Source organism: Lissotriton helveticus, chromosome 7, assembly GCF_964261635.1.
Source record: "Lissotriton helveticus chromosome 7, aLisHel1.1, whole genome shotgun sequence".
In the NCBI taxonomy this organism is placed as follows: Eukaryota; Metazoa; Chordata; class Amphibia; order Caudata; family Salamandridae; genus Lissotriton; species Lissotriton helveticus.
In genome coordinates this window covers 53,770,268-53,794,539 of record NC_136068.1, presented here as the reverse complement: position 1 = coordinate 53,794,539, position 24,272 = coordinate 53,770,268, and the positions used below count along the sequence as shown (strand labels likewise).

The window sequence follows — 24,272 nt, the reverse complement described above, 5'->3', positions numbered from 1 at the left end:
CGCCGTATTCCACCATTCGACGTGAACGCGGAAACGCCACATCACTTGTAGAACGTTTGATTTCGGGTGAGTCTCTACCAATAACTCCACACCGGATTCCATGCACTGCTAGAATGATTTTGCACCATAGTGGTTCTTTTAACGTTTATTTTCAGTGTATTCACTTCAGTACTCAACCCTCGCTTTGCACGCATGTCACCGACTTTTTGATACGCCAACATCACTACTTGCCGGCTCTCTCTAACGCTTGGGTACTTTACTAGCACAACTGTCTTTCACGTTATCCGCCGATTACTCCATGGCCCGTTACATCACCCAGTTGTCTATTTTGCATCAGCAGCATGCTCGTTAAAGCATTTTGTTTTTTCACGTTTTTCCGCCGACTTTGATTTAAGCTCAGTCACATTACTCGTTCATTTGTCACAATTAGCATGTTCACAATCTTTCACTCGTGATCTGCGCTGCAGGTTGTCCTTGTTTTTGATCCACGAAGTCACCCACTATATCACCATGGGAAGCACGCACTTTCCCCTTTTTGATATGAATGTTGATATGAGGTTCTCTCCCCTGCTCCCCCTCTAATACGAGGTTTATCTCCCCTTAGATCCCCTGATGAAGGGACGCTATGTCCCGAAATGCATTGGGATTAACTACGGGATCAACTACAGTCTGAAACTCAAATGTTGACACCAATGATACACCCACGGTTGTTTATATGATTTTAATATACAACCATTTGGATATAATTGGAACAATAAACAATTTCAGATTCAAACCTGAGTAAAGTTTGATATCCTTAAGGCCAAGACCTTCTGGTGCTCCTCAAGATTCAGCGTGGGATTTCCCACGCCCCCCATGTTATAGAGCTACAGGCATCCCACAGACAACTGTTGTGGAGGGTGGATGATGGCGAAAACAGGGCGAGGCGCAACAACCTTCGCTTTGTTGGCTTTAGGGAGGGCATTGAAAAGACTGATGTAGCGGCCTTTCTGCACAACTGGCTAAGATCGACATTCCCGCAGGCCCAGTTCTCGAACTGCTTTGTTATTGAAAGAGCACATAGGGCCCTGCTGATGAAACCACCGGAGTGAGCACGGCCACGGCCTATCATTGCACGCTTCCTCAATTATGCAGACAGGGACCTTATTCTCCGGGAAGCCAGAAAAAAAGGAGAACTTAGGCTGGAAAACACAACTATCATGATTTTCCCAGACTACAGCCAGGACGTCCAGAGGCAGAGGCGATCCTACGACTCGGTCAAAGCAAAACTCCGAGACCTGCATATATCGTACATGTTGCTCTTCCCAGCGAAACTGAAAGTATTGTTCAAAGGCAAGTCCCACTTCTTCAACAACCCGGAGGAGGCCTGGCAGTGGCTAGAGGAGCGCCCCCTACTCCGGGAAGCCGAAGAGGAAGGTAGCAGAATCCGAACGGAAATGGCGGCGGCCAACTTCCGGAGGAACTCGCCTAAGACACAAAGGTCCCAAATCCCGAGAATGAGACGAGGCTTACATCAATCACCTTATCCGGAACACCATGCGACGGTTCCGGGAGGAAGAGGCCGGGCGGCGCCTACAAATGACCTACCGGATCAGGGGTCCAGGTTCGGCTGTCTGGCCCACCACACTGGAGCAGAGACGGAAAATATGGAAGGTGAACGTCTGTCGGACGCGGAAGAATCGACTGATCATTCACTGCACCCCCTGGCTGAGGCAATCCGTGAGATGGAACAGGGGGTAACTGGCGGAACGGACGAACTTGACATCGAAACACAAGACTCTAACTCCTGAGGACGTTTGGAACTGACATCCGAGACAGCAGTGCACCGCTGCTGGGGACACGCAAGTTGAAAACTCTTTTCTTTCTGTATTGACTTACATCACTGTTAGTGGTTTTCACTGGTGATCCCATCGCCCTGTACGGCACGGGTATTCCGGGCCAGAGGATACAGTGCTATTGCCACATGATCAACCCTACAGGGGCTCTCGTTAGAGCCCTGGAGGTAGTTTAGTTTGGGATTCACGGGGTGGGCGACAGACCTTTACCACCTGAAAGTCCTATTGGTCAATGGTTGCACGGATGGGATGGACGGGGGGAAGGTGGGGAGGGAGAGGGTGGTGAGGGGGATGTCTACACAGCTTTGTTGGGGGGATCTTGGTTGGGGGGAGGGGGGAACAGTTGGTTGAATACAGTCACGCGTCTTGGTGCTCCATGCTACACCTTCACACCGGGAAACATCCGCACAACCCTAGTGATATCCAAGAATGACAAATACAGTAATTGGCTCATCCACAGACAGTAGAAGGGTTAGTGTCCTAACCTGGAATGTAAACGGGCTCGGAAACAAAACCAAGAGGGGGTTGGTCAACTCGTATCTGAAAAGCCTAGACCCAGATATCACCTTCCTACAGGAAACCCATCTCAAGGGACAAAATTACGCCTTCATGGCCAGGGGATGCCATAAAGTGCTGGCACATGCGGGCTACACCACTGATTCGAGAGGAGTAGCGAACACCACCCCGTTCAGTGTAACGCGCACCTGGGTCGACCCACAGGGGACTTGTGTCGGGGTCCAGGGGACATGGCGCAGACGCACATACACTCTTATCTCGGTCTACGCACCGCCCAAGCTGCAGGCAAACACACTTAGGACACTGACCAACATTCTCCTTGACACGGCCAACACCATTCAGGTAGTCGGAGGGGACTTTAACGATGTAATGGAATTGGAGAGGGATAGGTCTGGGGCACCGGCCGCGAGAGGGGGAATCGGACCTCCCTGGCCCAATTAATGACGACCATAGGTCTCACGGATGTCTGGAGATGGTTGCAACCACGACACACTGCTTATTCCTTTTACTCAGCCGCCCACAGGACATTCTCCAGATTGGACTATATATTCATGTCCAGGCAGCACTTGACGGTAGATATGACAGCGGAATACCAGGCGAGAGGACTATCTGACCACTCACCACTGTTAGTGAGGTTGGGCCACAATCAGGGCGGGGGAGTGGCCTCTTGGCGCCTGGCCGCCTGGGACCTCCAGGAAGCACCGATACTGAGAGGAGTGAGAGCGGATGTCAGGGTCTATATAGCGGAAAACGAAGGGTCCGTTGCTTCAGGTGTGATCGTATGGGAAGCCCTGAAGCCTGTGATGCGCGATAGGATACAAAACCGGCTGGGAGAGGAACGAAGGAAACTCCAGGGGGAAGTAGCAGAACTAGAACGAGCAATATTAGACCTAGAGGAAGATTACTTGAGTTCAAGGGATACCGGAACTCTTCGGAGACTGGTCGACAAGCAGAAACAGTTCAGGGAACTGGTGACGGAGGAGGCTAAAACTCAACACCTGGCCACCCTCCACCGCCTCTATGATCTAGGGGACAAATCGGGCAAGCTCCTGGCCTGGCTAAGTAGAAAGGAGCGGGCAGATAGGTGGGTGGACAGAGTTAAAGACTCGGAAGGGACACTGGTCAACACGGATACACACATTGCTAATGCTTTTGCTCTGCACTATGAGAACTTCTACACTTCAAGGGAACTAGGGACCTGCGAGGAGGCACTACACTATATGGAACGGGTTGACCTTCCAGTGCTAGACTCTGAGGCCCTCGCGACATTAGAGGCTGACTTCACTAGGGACGACATTTCAGAGGCCATTGCTAGAATGAGATCGGGAAGGACCCCGGGACCAAATGGTTTCCCGGCAGAATTTTTCAAGTGTACGGCCGACCTCTTTGTTCCTCACCTGAGGAACCTTTTCTCAGGGGCTTATCGGGAAGGGAGGCTCCCGCCGGACCTCTCTATGGCAACGATCGTTCCGATATACAAGGAGGGCAAGCCTCGAGAGGACTGTGCGTCCTATCGCCCCATTTCCCTCCTGAACACGGAGGTGAAACTCCTCGCAACCATCTTAGCACTACGACTCCGGTCGGTGATTCCAAACCTCATACACCTGGATCAAACTGGCTTCTTGCCAGACAGGGCCACCAAGCTGAACCTCAGACGCACTCACAATTGGCTACAGGAGGTGCGGGACAGAGAGGTGCCACACTGGTTTCTCTCCCTGGACGCTGAAAAAGCCTTCGACGCAGTCCACTGGCCGTTCCTAGAGGGAGTCATGCATAAATTCGGCTTTGGTCCAAAGTTTCGGACTTGGGTCCGGCTCCTCTATACTGAGCCCCGAGCTAGGGTGAGGGTAAATGGTAAACTGTCCCGGGAATTTCAGATTCAAAGGGGGACCCGACAGGGATGCCCTCTGTCCCCCCTCCTCTTCACGCTTACCATTGAGGTGCTGGCAGCCAGGATCCGACAAAACCCACGGATCACTGGTTTTAGCAGAACGGATATTGACCCCACACAAGAGAAACTATCCCTCTATGCGGGTGATGTCCTCGTGTACATTACCCACCCAGAGACCACTGTCCCGGAGCGCTTCACGGAACTGGAACGATATGGGGAACACTCAGGATACAAAATAAATTGGCACAAATCGGTCCTATACGACCCACGGGGCAGGGAAGCCTGGACAACACTACCAAGGCAACTGATCACAACTACGGAAGGCTTTCAATACCTTGGGATTTACATCACCTTAGACAGTAAACTCTCCCTACAGAAAAACCTAGAAAGGATCGTGCTGAATTCCGTAGCGGACATGGACCGGTGGAGACAGTTGCCGCTTACGCTTTTAGGCCTAGCGGCGATGTACAAGATGATCATCCTCCCCAAATACTTATACGCCCTACAGAAGGAATACTACCCGCTACCGGAAACACTGCTGCCCAGAATTCACTCGGACCTCAGGGCTTTCCTTTGGCTGGGTAATCAATCTAGAATAGCACTAACTACCCTACAGAGACACCAGTATAGCGGAGGAATCTCCTTACTTAACCTGGAGGCCTATTATTGGGCGGAACACATGACCCCTATTAATGAATGGCTCCATGCTCAGGCAGACCACCCCACATATGCCCTAGAACGACACAAACTGTCTTCACATAACGTAATGTACTATCTATATGGGGGCTCTGGGAGGGGACAACTTCTTCCTGCGACCCTTATCACATTGCTTGCCTGGAACAAGGCCATGAAACGCACTGGCTGGGAGAGGAAGCCCACCCGGCAGACGCCTCTATGGTACTGCAAATGGCTGACCGAACTGAACAAACTCAAGGGATTTAAGCGGTGGGATGACATTGGAATCTCCACCATCGGAGATGTGGTAGCCAGGGGGGAACTAAAGACCTTTTTGACCCTAAAATCAGAGTTGGGGCTTCAGCACACACAGATATACAAATACATACAGTTGCGCCATGCTTGGCGGACTCAAAATATACACCTACCTGGGCTTCCAGAATATGCACCACTAGAGGGGCGACTCCTACAGGAACAGATCCTGGGGAAGGCAGTCTCACTCACCTATAAAACCCTGACCAACAACATGCTGGGGGACCTGGCGAAACTTAGAAGCACATGGGAGGCAGATGTGGGAGAACTGATGACCTGGACTGGGACATAGTATTGATGCACCCCAGAGAGGTGGCGATCAAGTCCAGGCTACGTCTCATTCAATTCAATATACTACATAGGACATACTATGACAGAGTGGGACTCCAGAGGATGGGAAGAGTGCAAGACGCCGAGTGCCTACGCTGCCGTAACTGCAGAAGCGATTTTTATCACATACTGTGGGCATGTGACGGTATCCAAAAGTACTGGAACCGCATATTTGGGGAGTTGAGAGACATACTGGGGGCCCGCTTGTCCAGGAGCCCAAGTTGGCCCTCTTAGGAATGACTAACGATGTAGACCTTCCCCGCCCTCTCCTAACCTTCCTGGTTCTTGCCCTGGTAGTGGCCAAGAGAGATATAGCAAGGTACTGGGGGTCGCCGACCCCTCCGGAACTGGAGGAATGGCGGCGAGGCTTGGATCTTTATATGGCTGCTGAGAGAGTGACCTACAAAGCTAGAGGGTGCCCTGGGAAGTTCCGCAGAGTCTGGGCCAGGTGGCGCTACTATCATGGACTGGATAGGGGGCTGGATGGGAGATGAGCGCAACACTGGGATGCACCATTGCCTAAACGTCCTATAGAGGGTTGGTTTGATCAATCTAAGAAACCTTTACATATCAAAGTTACGGACTCAGGACTAATGGGATATGCAGGGTATCAGCAAAATTGGAATGTGAAGGGGGTGAGTTGTAACCAGAGCCACATGGTCTGGGCCAGGGGACGCTATTATTACGGGGGGGATGGGGTTGGGTGGGAGATGAGCACAGCACTAGGATGCAACATTGACTAAAAGTCTTATGAATGACTTGGATGATCACTCTGGGACACAATTCAATTCAATTCAATTTATTTGCATATGATTTGGAACTCAACTGAGATCCACATATTTACAAAGATAAAAAGCATACAATTACAGCAAAAATTTTCATACAATCATAACAATTAATATAAAACCAAAAAACATTTGAAAAAATTAAAAATTCTGTGACAAAACATTTCATTAGGCGGATTGCACATAGCGTCCAATAGGGATTTAGAGGAAGAAATGCGTAGCTTTAAACATATTGGTCTCAACCACTTTCGACGCTGAGCCCTTAGGGCAGGACATATAAAGAGGATATGGAAAATATCCTGAATTGAGGAATAAACGCTACATAAATTACATTTATCTGAACAACCGTGCCATCTGGCTAATAATTTGTTTAAAGGGAGAAGGTCGTATCTTAAAAGAAACCAAAAACGGCGTAAGCCGTGGGGGAGGGACCAAGATGCATAGGGTTGTGTCTTTTTAAATAAGTAAGAATTAACAACCTCGGTAACACCTTTCTTTGTACAAAAAATGTCTCTGTCCCTCTTAAAACTTAACTCCCATGTTGCCCGTTTTATAGACAGCTTTAGCTGATGCAAGGATAATGAAAAGAGCGATGATTCCTCCAATTTTAATAACGTAACTGCCCTTCAAAAATTCTTTATAAGTAAAGAATATTCATTCATAGGGCCCAATAATTCTTTTTTGATTAGGCATCTTAATGTATCGGGGTTGCACTTGGCTAGATGAAAAACCCAACGTATTACTCCTGCCAGCGCCTGAGCCCAACTGCTTCCTAGGCCTAATTCAAGTCTAAGGGTTTCTACTGTGCACGCATTGTTGACTGACAATAAACAGCGTAAAAGTCTACCCTCAATGGTATCCAAAAAACCCCATTGACTTAGATCAGTTCAGTGGCATAGAGCAGGGAAGCGGGAATTTTCGCTCGAAATGCCTCCAGGAGAATGGCAAAGTGTCTTCTACCAGTGGATTTATAAAGAGCGCCCAGTCCCTTCCCCTGGGACATGGCTTTCCTGGTGTTACCATCTATATGTGCTTTGTCACTTAAATTGCCACAGACTATTTTTCCCAAGAAAACATAAGTTTTTAAAACCTCCAACTTCTCATTCCCTAAGAACCAACAGAAGTTGCATAATTTAGGTTTTTTCTTCCCCGTGAAACACAGTACTTTGCTTTTAGACATGTTGATTTTCAAATGATGATCTTTAGAAAATAAATGCAAAGCATGCAGGCGACTATTAAGGCCCTTAGGCGTAAGATCAAGAAGAAGTATGTCGTCTGCATACATTAAACATGCTACCTATTTGTCTCCTAGGGAGGGGGCTATTCCTTCACTCAGGGAAAGGATCTGTGGGAGATCACAAACATAAAGGGAAAATAGTAAGGGTGCCAATAAACAGCCCTGTTTAAGACCATTGGCTGTTGGAATTACTTGAGAGAGGCCTCTTTCCCCCCCCAACAACACTCTACACCAAGTCTCAGAGTAGAGTGCCCGAACTAGATGCAAAAGCTTGACTGGCATACCCAGAACAGAAAATTTCCTCCACAATAGTGGGCGATCAACTCTGTCAAAGGCCGTGGAGAAGTCTATAAAAGCAGCATAGACTCCCCCACCTCTAACCTTGACGTATTTATCCGTTATTACCTGGAGAGCGGTTAAATTATCCAGGGTACCATGATTTCTACGGAATCCCGTTTGTTCTAGAGGGAGAATATTTGCCTGGACTGCCCAGTCATTAATTTGTTTCAAGAGGCATCTAGCGAAAACCTTGCCAATAGCGTCTAACAGAGCTATTTGGCGATAATTTTGGGGAACTAATCGATCACCCTTTTTAAAAAGGGGGACTAAAATACTACCTTTCCATGATGGAACTATCTTTCCGCTACAAAAACAAGCATTAAACACTGGGCATAACAACTTGCTCCATTTTTCGCTATTATGTTTTATTACCGAAATAGGTAATTCGTCTGGCCCCATTGCGCCAGATGAACGCATTTCCCTTATAGCTGTTCTAATATCTTTTTCTGATAGGGGAATCAGAGGCTGATCCTTATCATTAACTGCTACATTAGATGATAACATTCCGTTTATTGCATAAAGGGATGTAACATACTCCACCCATATATGCTCATCTATGGGAATAGGGAGTGGGCGAGTTCTTGATCCACACCCATCACCTATAAGTGACCAGAATTTTCTCATATCCCCTTTAAAAGTAGCCTCTCTTAATTTAATCCAAATTTCATCCTCCTCATCTTTCCGTAATTTTTCCTTCAACCTTTTCCTCCTTTTTAATAAGGTTACTTCACTAGCTCTTTCGGTAGTTCTATTCAGATATTGTTTCCTTACAAGTTTATTTATTTCTATATTAATGGCACGTAGGGGCCAAGAGGTAGTTGCAGAGCGCCTATTCCTATTCGTTTTTTTAGTAAGTGAAGTTATTAGCGTCATAAAATCTTGGAAGCACATCATTTCTGAACCCTGCCAATTGGCAAGATCATCAATTGCAGTATCAAGGACGCTCTCCAGATTTTGTTCAGCTTGAGGGTTCCAATGACACCTTCCTGATTTTACTTCAAAACTTACATGATCACTGTTTACAGACCATTGATCAGGACTCTGAGGAGTTATATTCATGGTAGAGAGGAGTAATTTGTGGTCGCTGAAAACCGTATCAATGACCCTAAGATCCTTAAATAAAAAAAATGAAGAGTTCTCGACTATAACGTAATCTAATATTGATTCTCCCTGATGGGACTTATGAGTAAAATTGGCGGGAGTCAGAGGGGAGTCTTCCGTTCACTATAATCCCCTCCATTTCAAAAAGTTCTTTAAGGAGCATCTTCCCGCGCTTATTTGTTTTAGATTTCTCGGGAAGAAGAGCTTGTGGGATATGATATGATTCTTCTTTGTCTTTATCTTGAAACAGAGACATACTTGTATTGGAAATTTTACAATTCAAATCCCCTACAAAAATAATATTAGGGGAAGGAAAATTCTCCCTTAGGCTCTGAATATACACAAAAACTCTTCTTAAGATTACATTAAAACTAACTTCAGGGGGAATATATGCATTAATCAATACTAGAGGTTTAGCTATTTTAACGTTCTCATAACTAAACAGCGTTATAGCTTGAAATAGATTACTAGAATCCATATAGTGGGAGAAATTCCATTTTATCTCAGTGGATAGGAGACAGGCAATTCCCCCCTTGGCGTGTCCTCTCCTGGAGGAAACAGCCTGACCATCAAGAACAAAATCGTCCCTTCCTAAATGAATTTTCTCCGAGCACCAAGTCTGGAGACAAATCACACTAGCTTTTAATGACAAGAGGAAATTGATTTTCTTCGGACAGTTCTTTAACCCTGCACAATTCCAGGATAATAGCGTTATATTCTCACTAAAGATGAGAATTAGGGGGATAAACGATTGTCAAGTTCTTTGAAAGAACGCCGGGAAGCCAGTCCCAACGGACAGAGGCATCTTCTGCTTTATCCTGTAGATGGAATGTTGATGGCTTAGGGTAAGACACTGAACGAAGATCTTTTGCTAGCTGAATTTTAAGATCATTAAAACCTCTATCTTGTTCTTTATTTCCTAGTACTGCCTTCGGAAGGGGGATGGAGGATCTTAGGGGCCCTAAAGATTTAGAGGGTTTATCAAAGGAGAAATCTCCCCAAAAGGGCATCACGTCGATCCCTCTACTCTGAAAGTATTCCGACCGTTGTAGAATAAGATTCACCACTAATTTTGAGTAGAATCTTACCCTCGTTAGGCTGCCCCCCTCGATCTTCAAAATCCGTACTAAGTCTATGTCCGAGGTAAGTAACAATTTCAAATTTGCAGACTCTTGAAAATATTTAAGAAGCAGTGATCTATTTAGGATGCAATCTGCATCAAAAAGGGGAAGAAAATCTAGGATAAGAGTGTCTACACTCTCATCCATAAATGTTTCAGGGGAATTTAGACAGGCTGCTGCTATTTCCCTTTTAACAGAGAAAGGGCTAGCCAAGGGGTTAAGCCTAGGGGAACCAGAGTTTATGATGATGGTTTCATTTTTCTTCAACTTCAAATTTGGCTTGACCCCTGTATTATTAGAGGGCCCCTCAAGGGGGCATGAATTCAAAGGTTGAGGAACTAAAATCTGTATTTCATCTTTTTGTACCGTCAGGGGGGACTGATGAGATTCTTGAACACAATCTAATTCCAAATTTTCCTTCCAACAGATTTTCAATTCTTCTGATTAAACGCCTCTTTTTTGCCCCAAGTTTTTTAATTTTCCCTGGATTCTCCTTATTTCCAACACCATCTGGATCGGGGGCCTCCTTATCACCCGCACCCTGCTGTTTATTGAAAATGGGAAAAAGTTCCCTATCGTCCTTAGGGTCTATTACATAAGGGACCACTATTGACGGATGCTTTACTGAGGTCATTACGTTTTGTAACGAGGACCGCCCCCATTTTCAATGGGGGCGGAACTATATCTTCTTTAACTGCTCCTTCTTGTAACACCTCTACCAATGGAACTAAATGTACTACACAGTTGGAGGAGGGTTGTTCCACCAGGTGAACTGATTGTTCTTCAGCGTTTAGGGGGTGGGAAATATTGATGGTCCAAGTCTTTAACTCAACCGTTTTGTGGTCTGAAAACTTTTCTGCAACCACATCTAGGTTGGAGGCAGACTCCCTCTCTAATTTACCGTGTACTAAAACTTTTAGTATTTGGGTAACTGTGTCCATTACGCAATCTGATCCCCCAACAAATTTCTCTAATAATACTAAAATGGAAGACAGCAGATGTTCCAGGGAAGATAAAAAGTCAGAGACTGGTTTATCCGATTTATCCCTCCTAGGCAGAAGTAAGGAGTCAATACCTGATATATTGAGAGTGGGACTCATTGAGATATGTGACTGAGAAATATTCGAGGGTGTGTTATTGTATAAGTGAAGAATCAGTGGCATTGATGTCAAAGGTGTTTTTACAGACTCCCCACTCTTAACAGTATCAACCTCGATATATCTTTTACAAACCTCCAAATCTGAATCGGATAAAGCAAAGTCGTTATTCTGAGCTTCTCTGGGGGAGGAAAGAGGGGATGATGAATATTTTTTAGGAGATCGCTCTCCGGTTTTGAACAAAGAAATTAGATCCCGGCCTCCCACCGCGTGTGGATTGTCTTCAGAGGGAATTTGCGTAGGGAAAGGGATAAGGGTAGGATCGAGACCTACAACTACAGAAGATACTTCCTTCTCCAAGTTATTTTCAAGCCCTGGACCCATAAGACTCAATCCCATTTGAGCAGATGGAGCTTTTACCAGAGGCGTATGGGCAGGATCAACCATGGCCACTTTATTTTTTCCCCTTTCCCAAAGATTAAATAACTGACAATTACCTTTCAGTTGTTTTACATGATTATCCTTATTTCGAAGGGGATTAGATATTGTTTTAGAACAGGCCGTACCAACCAAGATTCTACCAGACCTAAGTTTTTCTGGCCGTCATTTGTTAAAATAATAAACAATAAAAGGTCAAGGGCGTTAATAAGTGTAAATCAAATAGCGGAAAAAAACACAATTTATCAATTATAAAACAAACTAAAACTTAGTAATGTTTGTAATATGCTTCAAAGGGATGAGGGCACAGCACGGCCTACTTCGGCCTCAGAGGGCCCGCCCTTTGCCCGGGCTTAGCCCCGAGCTTCGTCCCGCGCGCGTCCCGCGTCGCGGTGGGGATTATGGCAGTAAAGTACCTGGAGGCTGGGGGCGTGGCCGCCGGGGGAAGAGGCACCAGCTGTGTGGAGTGGAGGATGCTGGTCCTCGCAGTCCCCCGGTGAGCTCCACGCGCTGTGATTTTCAACAGAAGCCTCACCTGATCCGCTCTCCACTGGGAGCGAGTGTGCACTCCACCGACTGTGGAGCCGCTCACACCAGTTCAAAAAAACGGAATCAGGGAGCAAGAAGCAGATGAGCGGCACCCGCGCAGCGGGTGTCGCGAACGGTAGCGGAGTAACAGTACAGCCTCAGAGCTTAGGCAAATGATTGTCTCAGTCCTCGTGGCAAAAGGTAATGACCTCAGTAAAGCATCCAAAGGGCCGCTGTTCCTGGCCGAAGTTAATTGCTGGAGGCTGGGGGCGTGGCCGCCGGGGGAAGAGGCACCAGCTGTGTGGAGTGGAGGATGCTGGTCCTCGCAGTCCCCCGGTGAGCTCCACGCGCTGTGATTTTCAACAGAAGCCTCACCTGATCCGCTCTCCACTGGGAGCGAGTGTGCCCTCCACCGACTGTGGAGCCGCTCACACCAGTTCAAAAAAACGGAATCAGGGAGCAAGAAGCAGATGAGCGGCACCCGTGCAGCGGGTGTCGCGAACGGTAGCGGAGTAACAGTACAGCCTCAGAGCTTAGGCAAATGATTGTCTCAGTCCTCGTGGCAAAAGGTAATGACCTCAGTAAAGCATCCAAAGGGCCGCTGTTCCTGGCCGAAGTTAATTGCTGGAGGCTGGGGGCGTGGCCGCCGGGGGAAGAGGCACCAGCTGTGTGGAGTGGAGGATGCTGGTCCTCGCAGTCCCCCGGTGAGCTCCATGCGCTGTGATTTTCAACAGAAGCCTCTCCTGATCCGCTCTCCACTGGGAGCGAGTGTGCACTCCACCGACTGTGGAGCCGCTCACACCAGTTAAAAAAAAACTGAATCAGGGAGCAAGAAGCAGATGAGCGGCACCCGCGCAGCGGGTGTCGCGAACAGTAGCGGAGTAACAGTACAGCCTCAGAGCTTAGGCAAATGATTGTCTCAGTCCTCTGGGACACCTTTACATGTCAAAGTTACGAACCCTGGACTAATGAGATATGTACGGTATCAATGAGGATGGAATGTGGACGGTGGGAGGGGGTGTAGGGGGATGAGTACAAAGAACTACGTGACTGTACTGTTGAGTTATAACCAATATGCAAATAATTTTTTTTTTTTTTTAAATGACTTCAGCGACCTCCTCAGCATTATGCGGCAACATGTGCACGAGTGGGAACTCCACCGAGTCCTCCTTCCATACTTCCACAAATGGGAGTTTCCACAGATAGACCTGTTCCCAACCACAGAGACTGCAAAATCCCCAAGCTTCGCCTCCAGGCTCCCACACCCATTATCCAAGGGCAATGCTCTATGGATGAACTGGTCAGGGATATTTGTCTACACTTTTCCACCACTCCCTCTTCTTCCGTTTGTGGTTCGTAAGCTCAGGCAAACATCTCTCACCCTCATTCTGGTAGCTCACACTTGGGCTCGACAACCATGGTTCACCACACTACTTGAGCTTTCAGTAGTGCCGCATGCGAAGCTTCCTATCAATCCGGATCTTCTCACTCAGAATCATGGAGAAGTCAGGTACCCAAATCCAAATGAACTCAAACTTGCGATTTGGCTCCTGAGGTCATAGAATTCATTTATCTTAATCTCTCACCAGAATTTATGACCATTCTCCGAGAGCCCGTAAACACACAGCCAGGGCGTATTACGTTGCAACATAGATATGATTTGTTTTCCACTGCCGTAGGAAACACATTGACCCATTTAATGCAACTGTTCAAGACATTGCCTGCAAGCTACTGTATTTGCGGACTTCTGGACTAGCATACCCTTCTAAATGCCTGCATCTAGCTGCAGTAGCTGTCTACCTTCAAAACAGGCAATGGTTATCATTGTTCAAGACAGCAGTTATTAAAGCATTTATGGGAGGACTTAAAATAGTCCTCACCAGTCTTATGGGTCCATCATCCCAACCTTTGCATATTTGCCGTCTCCGATTCCTATCTTGAAATGTAGCCTTTTTGGTAGCCATCACTTCTCTTAGATGTGTCAGAGAGCTCCAGTCACTAACCTTGGAAGAACCTTTCTTCCAGCTACATAGAGTTAGGGTAGTCCTTTGAACTAACCCAAAATTCCTTCCAAAGGTAGTTTCTGCTTTTCACCTAAATTAGTCAGTTGAATAACCTGTCTTCTTTCCGCAATCGGATTCAGTTGCAGCAAGGACCCTTCATACATTAGATGTTAAAAGAGTTTTAATGTACTATATAGACAGAACTAAAGAGTTTCATAAAACCAAGCAACTCTTTCTGGCTATTTTGCCCCCTCACATAGGAAAGCTCATATCAAAATCTGGTATTTAAAGATGGATATTTAAATGCATTCAGACATGTTAAATAACTTTGCTCAAACCTGCTAGAGAACACTCTACACACAAGATAGGAGCATCTATGGCTTTCCAACGCAATATACCAATAGCTGAGATTTGTAAAGCAGCTACATGGTGAACCCCGCATACTTTCACTAAACAGTACTGAGTAGATGTATTAGCAGGCCAACTGGCAAATGTAGAACAGGCAGTCCTACTTACCCTTTTCTAAACAACTTAAACACCCATAGCTTAGCACACACTTTCTGGAGGGCACTGCTTTATAGTCTATGCAGAATGTGTGCATCTACAGCCACACAACATTGAACTGATTATATTACTTGCCCTATAAGCATCTGTTTATGGCATGCAGTGCTTTGGAGTTACATGCTCGCACCCTCCTCCCTGGACACCTGTGGCCAATGCAGTACCTACTTACACTATCATATGCATGGTCATCTCTTTACTAACACTTACTCACACTCCGGTCTCACCTGACTGCTGGAAAACAATCTAACAATGGAGTGGATGCCCATGCACAATATCACTGAGAGGGGGTGTAACTTTGTCTTTTGACTCGAGTGACTTCTTTGAAGAAAAACAACTTGCACACATCCAGACCCAACATTAGATGGCAGGAGTATGCAAAGCATGCAAATCTACAGCACCACATGCCACAAACAGATGCTTACAGAGTAAGTAACATAGTTAATTTTTTATGGGAAAAATTATTTTTAAAATTTTAAATCTGCACCGCCCTGCGATAGGTAACCTGCAGTGCAGATTACCCACTTTTCTTTTTTAATCGGGTCAAGTCTCTTTTCCTTACATGTATTTTTTCTTACATATATTTAGCGGTCAGCTACATTTTCCACAAGCCATTCAATGCTTATGATTTCCCTACTTGAGGTTGATGCATGCATGCTCCCCCTCTCTGAGTCATTGTTCAGACACTTTAGGGATTGTTCCACAACCCCCTTGATCAATGGTCTGTATGAAATCAACACATGTTTGCTTCTCCTATTCTTGAAGCTGAATAGTTTCTCATATGTTGACTTTTGTTCAGCTTGAAAGGTCTGGATGCTTCTCTAAGAAAGTGGAGCTGGACTTCTTCAACATGACAGAACGCTCATATACTATGACATTCGATGTAGAGGGCTCCGTGACTGAAGACGACACTGGTAAGTTGCAGACCACAAATTAACCTGCTCCCGAAGCTCAGGTGAAGAACACCTCATCTGTAGACCAAGGTTTTGAGACTGGATTCATAATCAGGAGCTAGGCAGCTTCAGTTTGATGGTAGATATGTTGGCTAGGGAATCTCGGCAGAAAGTTATAACTTTGGTGGCGATAAAAGCATCTTCTGCTGCTCATGGGCACATTTATTGACCACAACTTTGGAATTAATGTCATGGGACGCATGCCTTTACAACGCATTTTTTACAACGCAAAATCCTTTACAACGCATTCCATTACAACGCATGCCATTACAACGAATTTCCTAAAAACTACCATTACAACGCATTCCATTACAATGCATACTACCTTTACAACGCATACCATTACATTGCATGTATGGTAAGTATTTGGTAGTATAGGGGTAAAAATTACTATTCTAACTCCAGGGGGTGCAACAGTAGGGTAAGTGTTGGATAGTGTAGGGGTAAAAATTACTATTCTAACTCCAAGGGGGTGCAACAGTAGGGTAAGTGTTGGATAGTGTAGGGGTAAAAATTACTATTCTAACTCTAGGGGGTGCAACAGTAGGGTAAGTTTTGGATAGTGTAAGGGTACTATGCGTTGTGATGGTATGCGTTGTGATGGTATGCGTTGTGATGGTATGCGTTGTAATGGTATGCGTTGTAATGACATGCGTTGTAATGACATGCGTTGTGATGGTATGCGGTGTAATGACTGCGTTGTGATGGCATGTGATGTAACGGATCTTGCGTTGTAAAAGTTTCGTTGTAATGGTAGTGCGTTGTAAAAGTTGCATTGTAAAGCATGTTAGATTGAATAAACACACCTGGGATATATGATTCATCTGAGTGTCTTCTTGAGTGTTTTTCCGGTTGATTCCTCATGACTGACTTCTTGTCCTCTACAGATGTGACTCTCTCTGGATCCAGGTCCTGCACTATATCTTCTGATATTGCAACTGTGACGTTTGAAGGGACAGATGATTACTACAAAAAAGGCATGCCCTACACTGGCTGGGTATGTAGGAAAACAACTGGAGGAATGGGACGAAGCAGTCTTTGCAACACAGCTGTTCAACCTGTTTCATTCTTTCCTGCGTTGTCTTTCTTCCTCTTGAGACACCTGTCTTTCTTCTATCTTATTTCAAATCTGTAACTTCTTCCACTCAAACACTTGTTTTCCTCTTTCTACTTTTAAGATATTCCCCCCTTTTACCTTATGTCTTGACCTTCTATCATATCACTGTTCACTGATCTCTCTATATCTGCTATCTTTCTTTCCCCACCTTTCTCTCACCATCCACTTTACTCACAGCGCTTCTCTCTTTTTCCTCATCTACATCTACAGCTCCATATACCTCATCAACATCTGTCACCCGCTGTCTTCCCTCATGTGTCTGTATTCTCTGCCTCTCACATATCTTCACCTCATTTTTTCACATCTGTGACTTCTTTTACCTCTCTTTTCCACATACTCTCACCTGTCCTTCTCAATAGTCTCCATCCCATTTGTCTCTTAAACCCATCTCACCTTTCTTCTTGCACACTTTAGCCACCAATTTCCCATCCTTATCTTCTCCCATCTATCCGTCTTCATCCTAATGCCAAATGTGCCTTCATCTTTTTTCTTATATCGGCATCCCACCTTTTAAAGAATACATTTTGCTTGCAAAAAATGTTTTTAAAAATGTATAAACTATAAAAAGTATAAAAAGCATATTTGAATGCAAATACTATTTTGCTCTGTATGCTTTAAAAGTCTTGGTGCTTTTTCAATATCAGTAATGGAAATACTAATAAATAAAGGTCTCAGAACATAATATGTTGAGTACTTTCTGGTTTGAGGCATGTAACTCCCAAACCCTCCTGTCATGAGATGAGGCCTATTTTCTGTGAGCCCTGAATTTGTGTTGCTGTCTTGAATTCTAAAACTGACTTGGAGAAAGACCCTTCACATCAATGATTAAACACACAAGTTGCTTGTACCCGAATAATCATGTGCAGCAATTCCATCTTATTGGAGCACACTTCCTACAGTCAGCATTGGCACTGTGTATACTACAACCTTTACGGTTGAAGTGCCTTTGCAGGAGTGGAAGTTAGATAGAAATGGGATTTCGCAGACCGTGGTTATGAAATATAAGTGTAAAGTTCAGATAGTCAGTGACACCTTTAATAGAAAAAAATGTTTTCTCCTTCTCACTTCTGTTCATATCTTTAGCCTCTCTATCACCTGACACATTTCTCTCTTTCTCACACATCTAACGTCCTCTCTGACACATCTAATATCTTTTCTCCTCACCCCCCCTTCCCATGCATCCTCCATCAATGCCTCTCTCTACTCCTCTCAAATACCTTTTTCTTTGTCTCCCACGTCTTATGTCTCATTTATCCCTCTGCTGTTCTCTCCCTCTGTGCTGTCCTTTTTAATCTCCTTCCTTTCTTTATCTTATCAAACGTGGTCCCATCCCTCTGCCCTCACATACCTCCTTTGTTATCCTCTCACCTGTGTTTCAATCCTGTCTCACACCTCACTTTCTTCAGCTTCCTACCTACATTGTCTTTCCTTCTCTGACACAGTCTCTCCTCATCTCTTGGACCTAAATTATTTCCTCCTTTCTTGCCAGCCAGTTCTACCCTCTAAGAATTCTCTATTCCTCAGTCCCACCTTTCTCCCTTTGACCCTTCTCTTAAAGCCACTTTCCGTTCTCTCATCTCCTCTCTTGTTGCAGATGAAGCTTGCCAGTGCTGATGGCACCCCAATGAAAGGTCAGACCGTCTACCTGTTTAGTGAGTGGGGTACGCAGCGACTGAACCAATCGTATGAGACCGATGATTCCGGAAGGGTGTTCTTTTCCCTGAATACCTCCGATTGGACCTCTTCAGTCAACCTGAGGGTAAGTACTTCTCAATGAATACCTCTGATTGCTCCATTTCAGTCAATCAGAGGGTGCATTCTTTTCCCCGAATACCTTGTTAGTCCTTCTAAGTCAACTGTTGGGTAAATTGTTTTCCCTGAATACCTTCAATTGTTTTTTCTCAGCCAACCTTTGGATGAGTTATTTTTTTCCTGAATTCCTCTGATTGGTCCTTCTCAGTCAACCTGAGGGAAAGTTCTTCTCCCAGAATATCTTCAATTGGCACTTCTCACTCAACTTGAGTGTGAGTTAGCTTCTCTGAATACCTCCGATTGGTCCTGCTGTGTCACCCATAGACTGAGTTCACACAGATTGAGGTGGTCAGTCCCCAAAAAACTTGCTCCTTAGTGACAACGGCGAGAGAACCCAGATGTTAGGAGATCATGAACTGCAGCCTCTGGCAATTTTCACTCCCCCTAAAAGTCGAGAAAAGAACTTCACGATGTTAGGAAAAGCATTTGGTTGACAAATATATATAGACAATCAAGAGTCTTTGGTATTTCCCTCAAGAATGTATATATTTTTAAATAACAACTCCAATTTTTTTTAACTTGTTTTGCCAATTTTTTACAATATTTGTAGAATTTAAAAAACATAGATATGTTTGATAACAGTTACTTGGGAGTTAGAAAAACAGCATCATGTCTAAAACATTTAATTAACTCTAACCAACCCCTTCTGACTTTCGTGTTTTTGTCTCCAAAAACATGCTACTTCATTCTGGGAACAAACTTGCCACACCGTCCCTTCTTTTCCTTTTAACATTAGAGGTCACTGTGTTCATTTTCTATGCATAAGATCAAGTTGAAGTGCTATAAAAGTGACTATGTGTGAGGAAGACATCCTGATCGTTTGTTTGTATTCCCTATGCTAATAAAAGTAAGCTATATCTATAACTTTGACACCTTTGCAGAAATGTCCTCGCCATGTAACCCAAAATATAATTTTGTCAGAGATAATTTTAAATCTCATTTCAAGCCCGCAAGAGACACGGATACATTCATAATTTTGAAAAGTGAAGAACCTTGGTCTAAACGATACTGCACACAGTTTTAGTAATATTCAGCCAATGAGCAAACAAAAAGTTGCAGAAATGTAGGGCTGCTTTCTGTCATTGGCAGGTGCACAACTTTTATTGGTATTTGATTTAAACGTTTTAAGATATTTATTGCCTTCCAAAATTGTAGATTTGGCATGTGGTACTTCTCAAGCAGAGTTCCACTTTTTGCCATAACTATACACCGAAAGACCTACAAAAATTAGGTGTGTCACTAACTTTGTCTTACTTAGTGGTGTGTAATTAAATAGGCACAAGCAAAATTTTGTGAAGGTAATTACCTTTCCAAATTCATCGAGTTAAAAGTTCATCATCTTCGCAAAACTTATTTCTAGGAAAGGCGTTTAATTTTCCAATAAAAGCATGATTTTTCAAAACTCTGCACCAGCACCCATTGCCATGGCTGCAAAGTAAAAAAAATCTTTACCAGTGATGTTTACCAACACAATGAAATGTTGTATGTAGCTGTGCTATAGTCATACACATTTTCCTTGACTGCATTTTGCAAGCCTTATATGCAACAAACAATTTAAAATACCTCTAATGCACAATTTCTTCCCTCTCATGACACAATAACACAATAATTGATGACAGATTATTTTCATCAGTCAGACTCCCATACGTGAGTCCCCAATATCAAATGAATTCCCCCTCATTAATTAAAGTTGCAGGTACAGCAAAACGGATATCAAAGGATATCAAAGGTAATTTGGATGAATGGAGAGCAGTAGCTATCTATGGCTGATTTGATTAGCAGTTTTGAGCAAGTTGTACTAATGTTGTGTTTTGCAATGCTATTAAGCATTTCTATTTCTCACAAAGAAAAAAGAGCAATCCATATGTCCTTGCGAACCGGGTATTGCTAATAAGCAGAAACAATGTTCACAAGAAACTAATTTTTCATGAAAATTATTGCAGCAATTAGTATGTCCTGCTTGACTCAAACAGAACAGAATGAAACCTTAACTCAATAAGGCCTACCAACATTTTAACAAAGTTTTACGATAAAGGCCCACAGAACAAAGGGGCATATTACCAACAAATAGCGATATTTATCGCTAAGTAGGGTTAGTGGCAATATTTTTATCGCCGCGCATCACCGTTTTTTATCGCTGAGAACTTGCTATTAGCAAAGTTTATCTCTAAAGCGATAAAAATCCAGGCGATAGCAGCGAAATGCGTGAATATCGCTGAGAATACAACGATATTCACGCATTAGCGACGAAATGCTCTTAGCCATGTTATCCACCTCCCATTGGATAACATGGCTAAGAACTGGTCTGGGCAGGTGTTAGTATTTGGAGATATTCGCGCTTAGCGCGAATATTTCCATCACTACGCCTGCCTTGCTAATAGGCGATAGCGACGTTAGCAACTGCTGTCTGTCGCTAACGGGTTGGGTACGCCCACTTTGCATGTCATTAGCGATAAATATCGCTGACATGCAAAGCAAGCTCCAAACCTCTCACTATCACCTAACAAGCTGTCGCTAACTGATGTTAGCGACAGCTTGTTAATATTCGCCTATCGCCCTCCTTGGTAATATGCCCCAAATGTTTTGTAGTCCTCACTTCAGCCGAAGTGAGTATTATTTATTTCGCAAACCAGTATTTCACATACAAAATGGCATAAAATATTTACTGTCTGTGTATTTATTTTTTTATACATTTTCACATTTCAAAGTGATTTGTGAAACCCAGTGAAATGACCATAACAAAACCAGTGAAATATATGGTGCTATTGGAAAACTTGTGGCGGTGGTTATTGGTAAATAAAAGAGGAGCCAATTGGAGATGTAATACAATCAATTCTACAAGGACAACTATATGGTTTGTTGGGGCTCTCCATTTTTAATAGTCAACAACGTTTCAACCCTCTCAGGGTACGGGTTCTCTTCAGGACAGAGAATCTGGGGACGAGCAACCCAATGAGGGTGCCCTAATAGTAGAAGTCCTTCTTAATAATTTTCTGGGTGTTTCTCAATGATGGCAAGGATACGTAATTCCCTTTATACAAAAGCCACAGCTTGGCTTCAGATGTTATTTACAGTAACAGGGCTACTGTAGGTCCAAGTCTTAGTTGTGAGTAGTGTGAAGCAGTGCTTCAGGAACCACTTTGAGGCATGGTGTCATGTATTTGACCGTGACCTTCAGTAAGGCTGTAATTAGCCGTGGAGGTCATTTTTAAAGAGACAATGTCCATTTCTGAGTTGTGAGTAGCATCAAAGTATTGAGGGTCATTAATATGCAAACAGTTTACAGAAAACAAATGCCAGTAACAGAGCCTTGCCGTCTCGCTGATTCGTTTCCCTGACGGTCACCGACTATACCATTACCGAACTCCATGCCTCATATTATTGAAGCATTACCCTCAATACTTTGATGCTACTTACAACCCACAGGAGACACCCTTACAAAAAGAAGCGTTTGAGGACTTCATGGTTGAGAGGGTTCCAAACAAGAGGATCTCTCTAAAGATGAAGATAGGACGCCACTGCTCATGAGAAGCTATATGTACATTACATTATATTATATTATATTATATCATACTATAGTACATTATACTATGCTATACTATATTATGTTATAACATATTATACTATATTATATTACACTACATTATATTTCAAGATTAGGGGTCCACCTCCAAAACAGGTCTGTCTTGTATTGAACATAATTCTGTACACTGTTAGAGCGGTGCACAGTCAAAATATCGACTACAAAATATCGACTGGACACAATATCGAGTTTTAAATATCGAATGGACAAAATATCGACTGGACAGAATATAGACATCAAAAATATCGTTATTAAGGTAAGTAATATAATATCGATAGTTAAAAATATAGAAATTTAAAATATCGAAGTATATAATATAGTTTAATAAAATTATCGAATTTTTGATAATATTGAATTTTTTATAGTGATATTTATGTTATTATGTGTGTTAAAAGTGTGTATTTATGTTATAATTTTAATTAATGAAATTTTAATTGTTTATTTTTTGCGTAATTTAATTCTGGAGCTGGTTGTGGGTTTATAGGGGAATAGGGTGGTAAGTAATTTAATTATAATTAATTAAATATGTAAATTTATTTATTGTTATTCATTTTTAATTATTAGTTAATGAATTTATATTTGGTAATTAATTAACTTTTAATTGGCAATTAATTTTAATTAATTGATTAATTGCTAATTATGTTAATTTTACTAATTTATTTTCTGTAGCGGGTTGTGGGTTTATAGGGGAATAGGGTGGGAAGTAATTTAATTATAATTAATTAAATATGTAAATTTATTTATTGTTGTTCATTTTTAATTGTTTGTTAATTAATTTATATTTGGTAATTAATTAACTTTTAATTGGCAATTAATTTTAATTAATTGATTAATTGCTAATTATGTTAATTTTACTAATTTATTTTCTGTAGCGGGTTGTGGGTTTATAGGGGAATTGGGTGGAAAGTAATTTATTTATAATTAATTAAATATGCTAACATATTTATTGGTATTGTTTTAGTATTGTTTTAATTAATTGTTAATTAATTTTTTATGGATAAATAATTAAATTAGAATTGCTAATTAATTTTATTTAATTGATTAATTGCTAATTATGTTAATGTAATAAAAAAAAATTCTGTTGTGGGTTTATAGGGGAATAGGATGGGAAGTAATTTATTTATAATTAATTAAATAAAACAACTTTTTTTAATTGTATTTAATTAGAATTTATTGTAAATTAATTTTTAAATGTGAAATTATTAATTGTTAATTTGTAATTAATTTGTATTAATAGTTAAATAATTGCAATCGTTAATTTTTATTTGTAATTTTTATTGATTAATTATTATATTATATTAAATTCGTAATTACTTTTAATTAATTTTTGATAGATATTAATTTATATTTATTGAAATAATATATGAAGTATTTAATTTCCCTACCGTTGCACCTACTGGAGTGGGAATAGTAATTTTTACCCCTACGCTATCCAACGCTTTCTCTACTGTTGCACTCTTTGGAGTGGGAATAGTAATTTAAACCCCTACGCTATCCAACGCTTTCCCTACTCTTGCACTCTTTGGAGTGGGAATAGTAATTTTTACCCCTACGCTATCCAACGCTTTCCCTACTGTTGCACCCACTGGAGTGGGAATAGTATTTTTTACCCCTACGCTATCCAACACTTTCCCTACTGTTGCACCCACTGGAGTGGGAATAGTAATTTTTACCCCTACGCTATCCAACGCTTTTCTCACTGTTGCACCCACTGGAGTGGGAATAGTAATTTTTACCCCTACGCTATCCAACGCTTTCCCTACAGTTGCACTCTGTGGATTGGGAATAGTATTTTTTACACTTATGCTATCGTACGGTAATAATATTGGATATTATTTAATTATATTATGTTAATATATATATATATATATGTTTTAACAAATATGATTGTAATTTTTTTTATAACTTTCATTAATTATGTAATTATTATAAGTTAATTTAAGTATTTTTAAGTATATTTTAGTAATTAATTTTTAATTTTAATTTAATTTAACTGAACTGTTTTTAATAAAGTCGATATTTTTTAAAACTATATTTT

General features: G+C 42.6%; 1 protein-coding gene across 1 annotated transcript in view; it reads left to right on the top strand.

Moving 5' to 3' along the window:
- The window catches only part of LOC144768019 (alpha-2-macroglobulin-like protein 1), a 325,643-nt gene that overhangs the window by 101,092 nt on the left and 200,279 nt on the right, over positions 1 to 24,272 (top strand). The window contains 3 exon segments of the mRNA XM_078651415.1: positions 15,569 to 15,683; positions 16,610 to 16,719; positions 18,434 to 18,598. Of these exon segments, the coding sequence (XP_078507541.1) occupies positions 15,569 to 15,683; positions 16,610 to 16,719; positions 18,434 to 18,598 (390 nt within the window).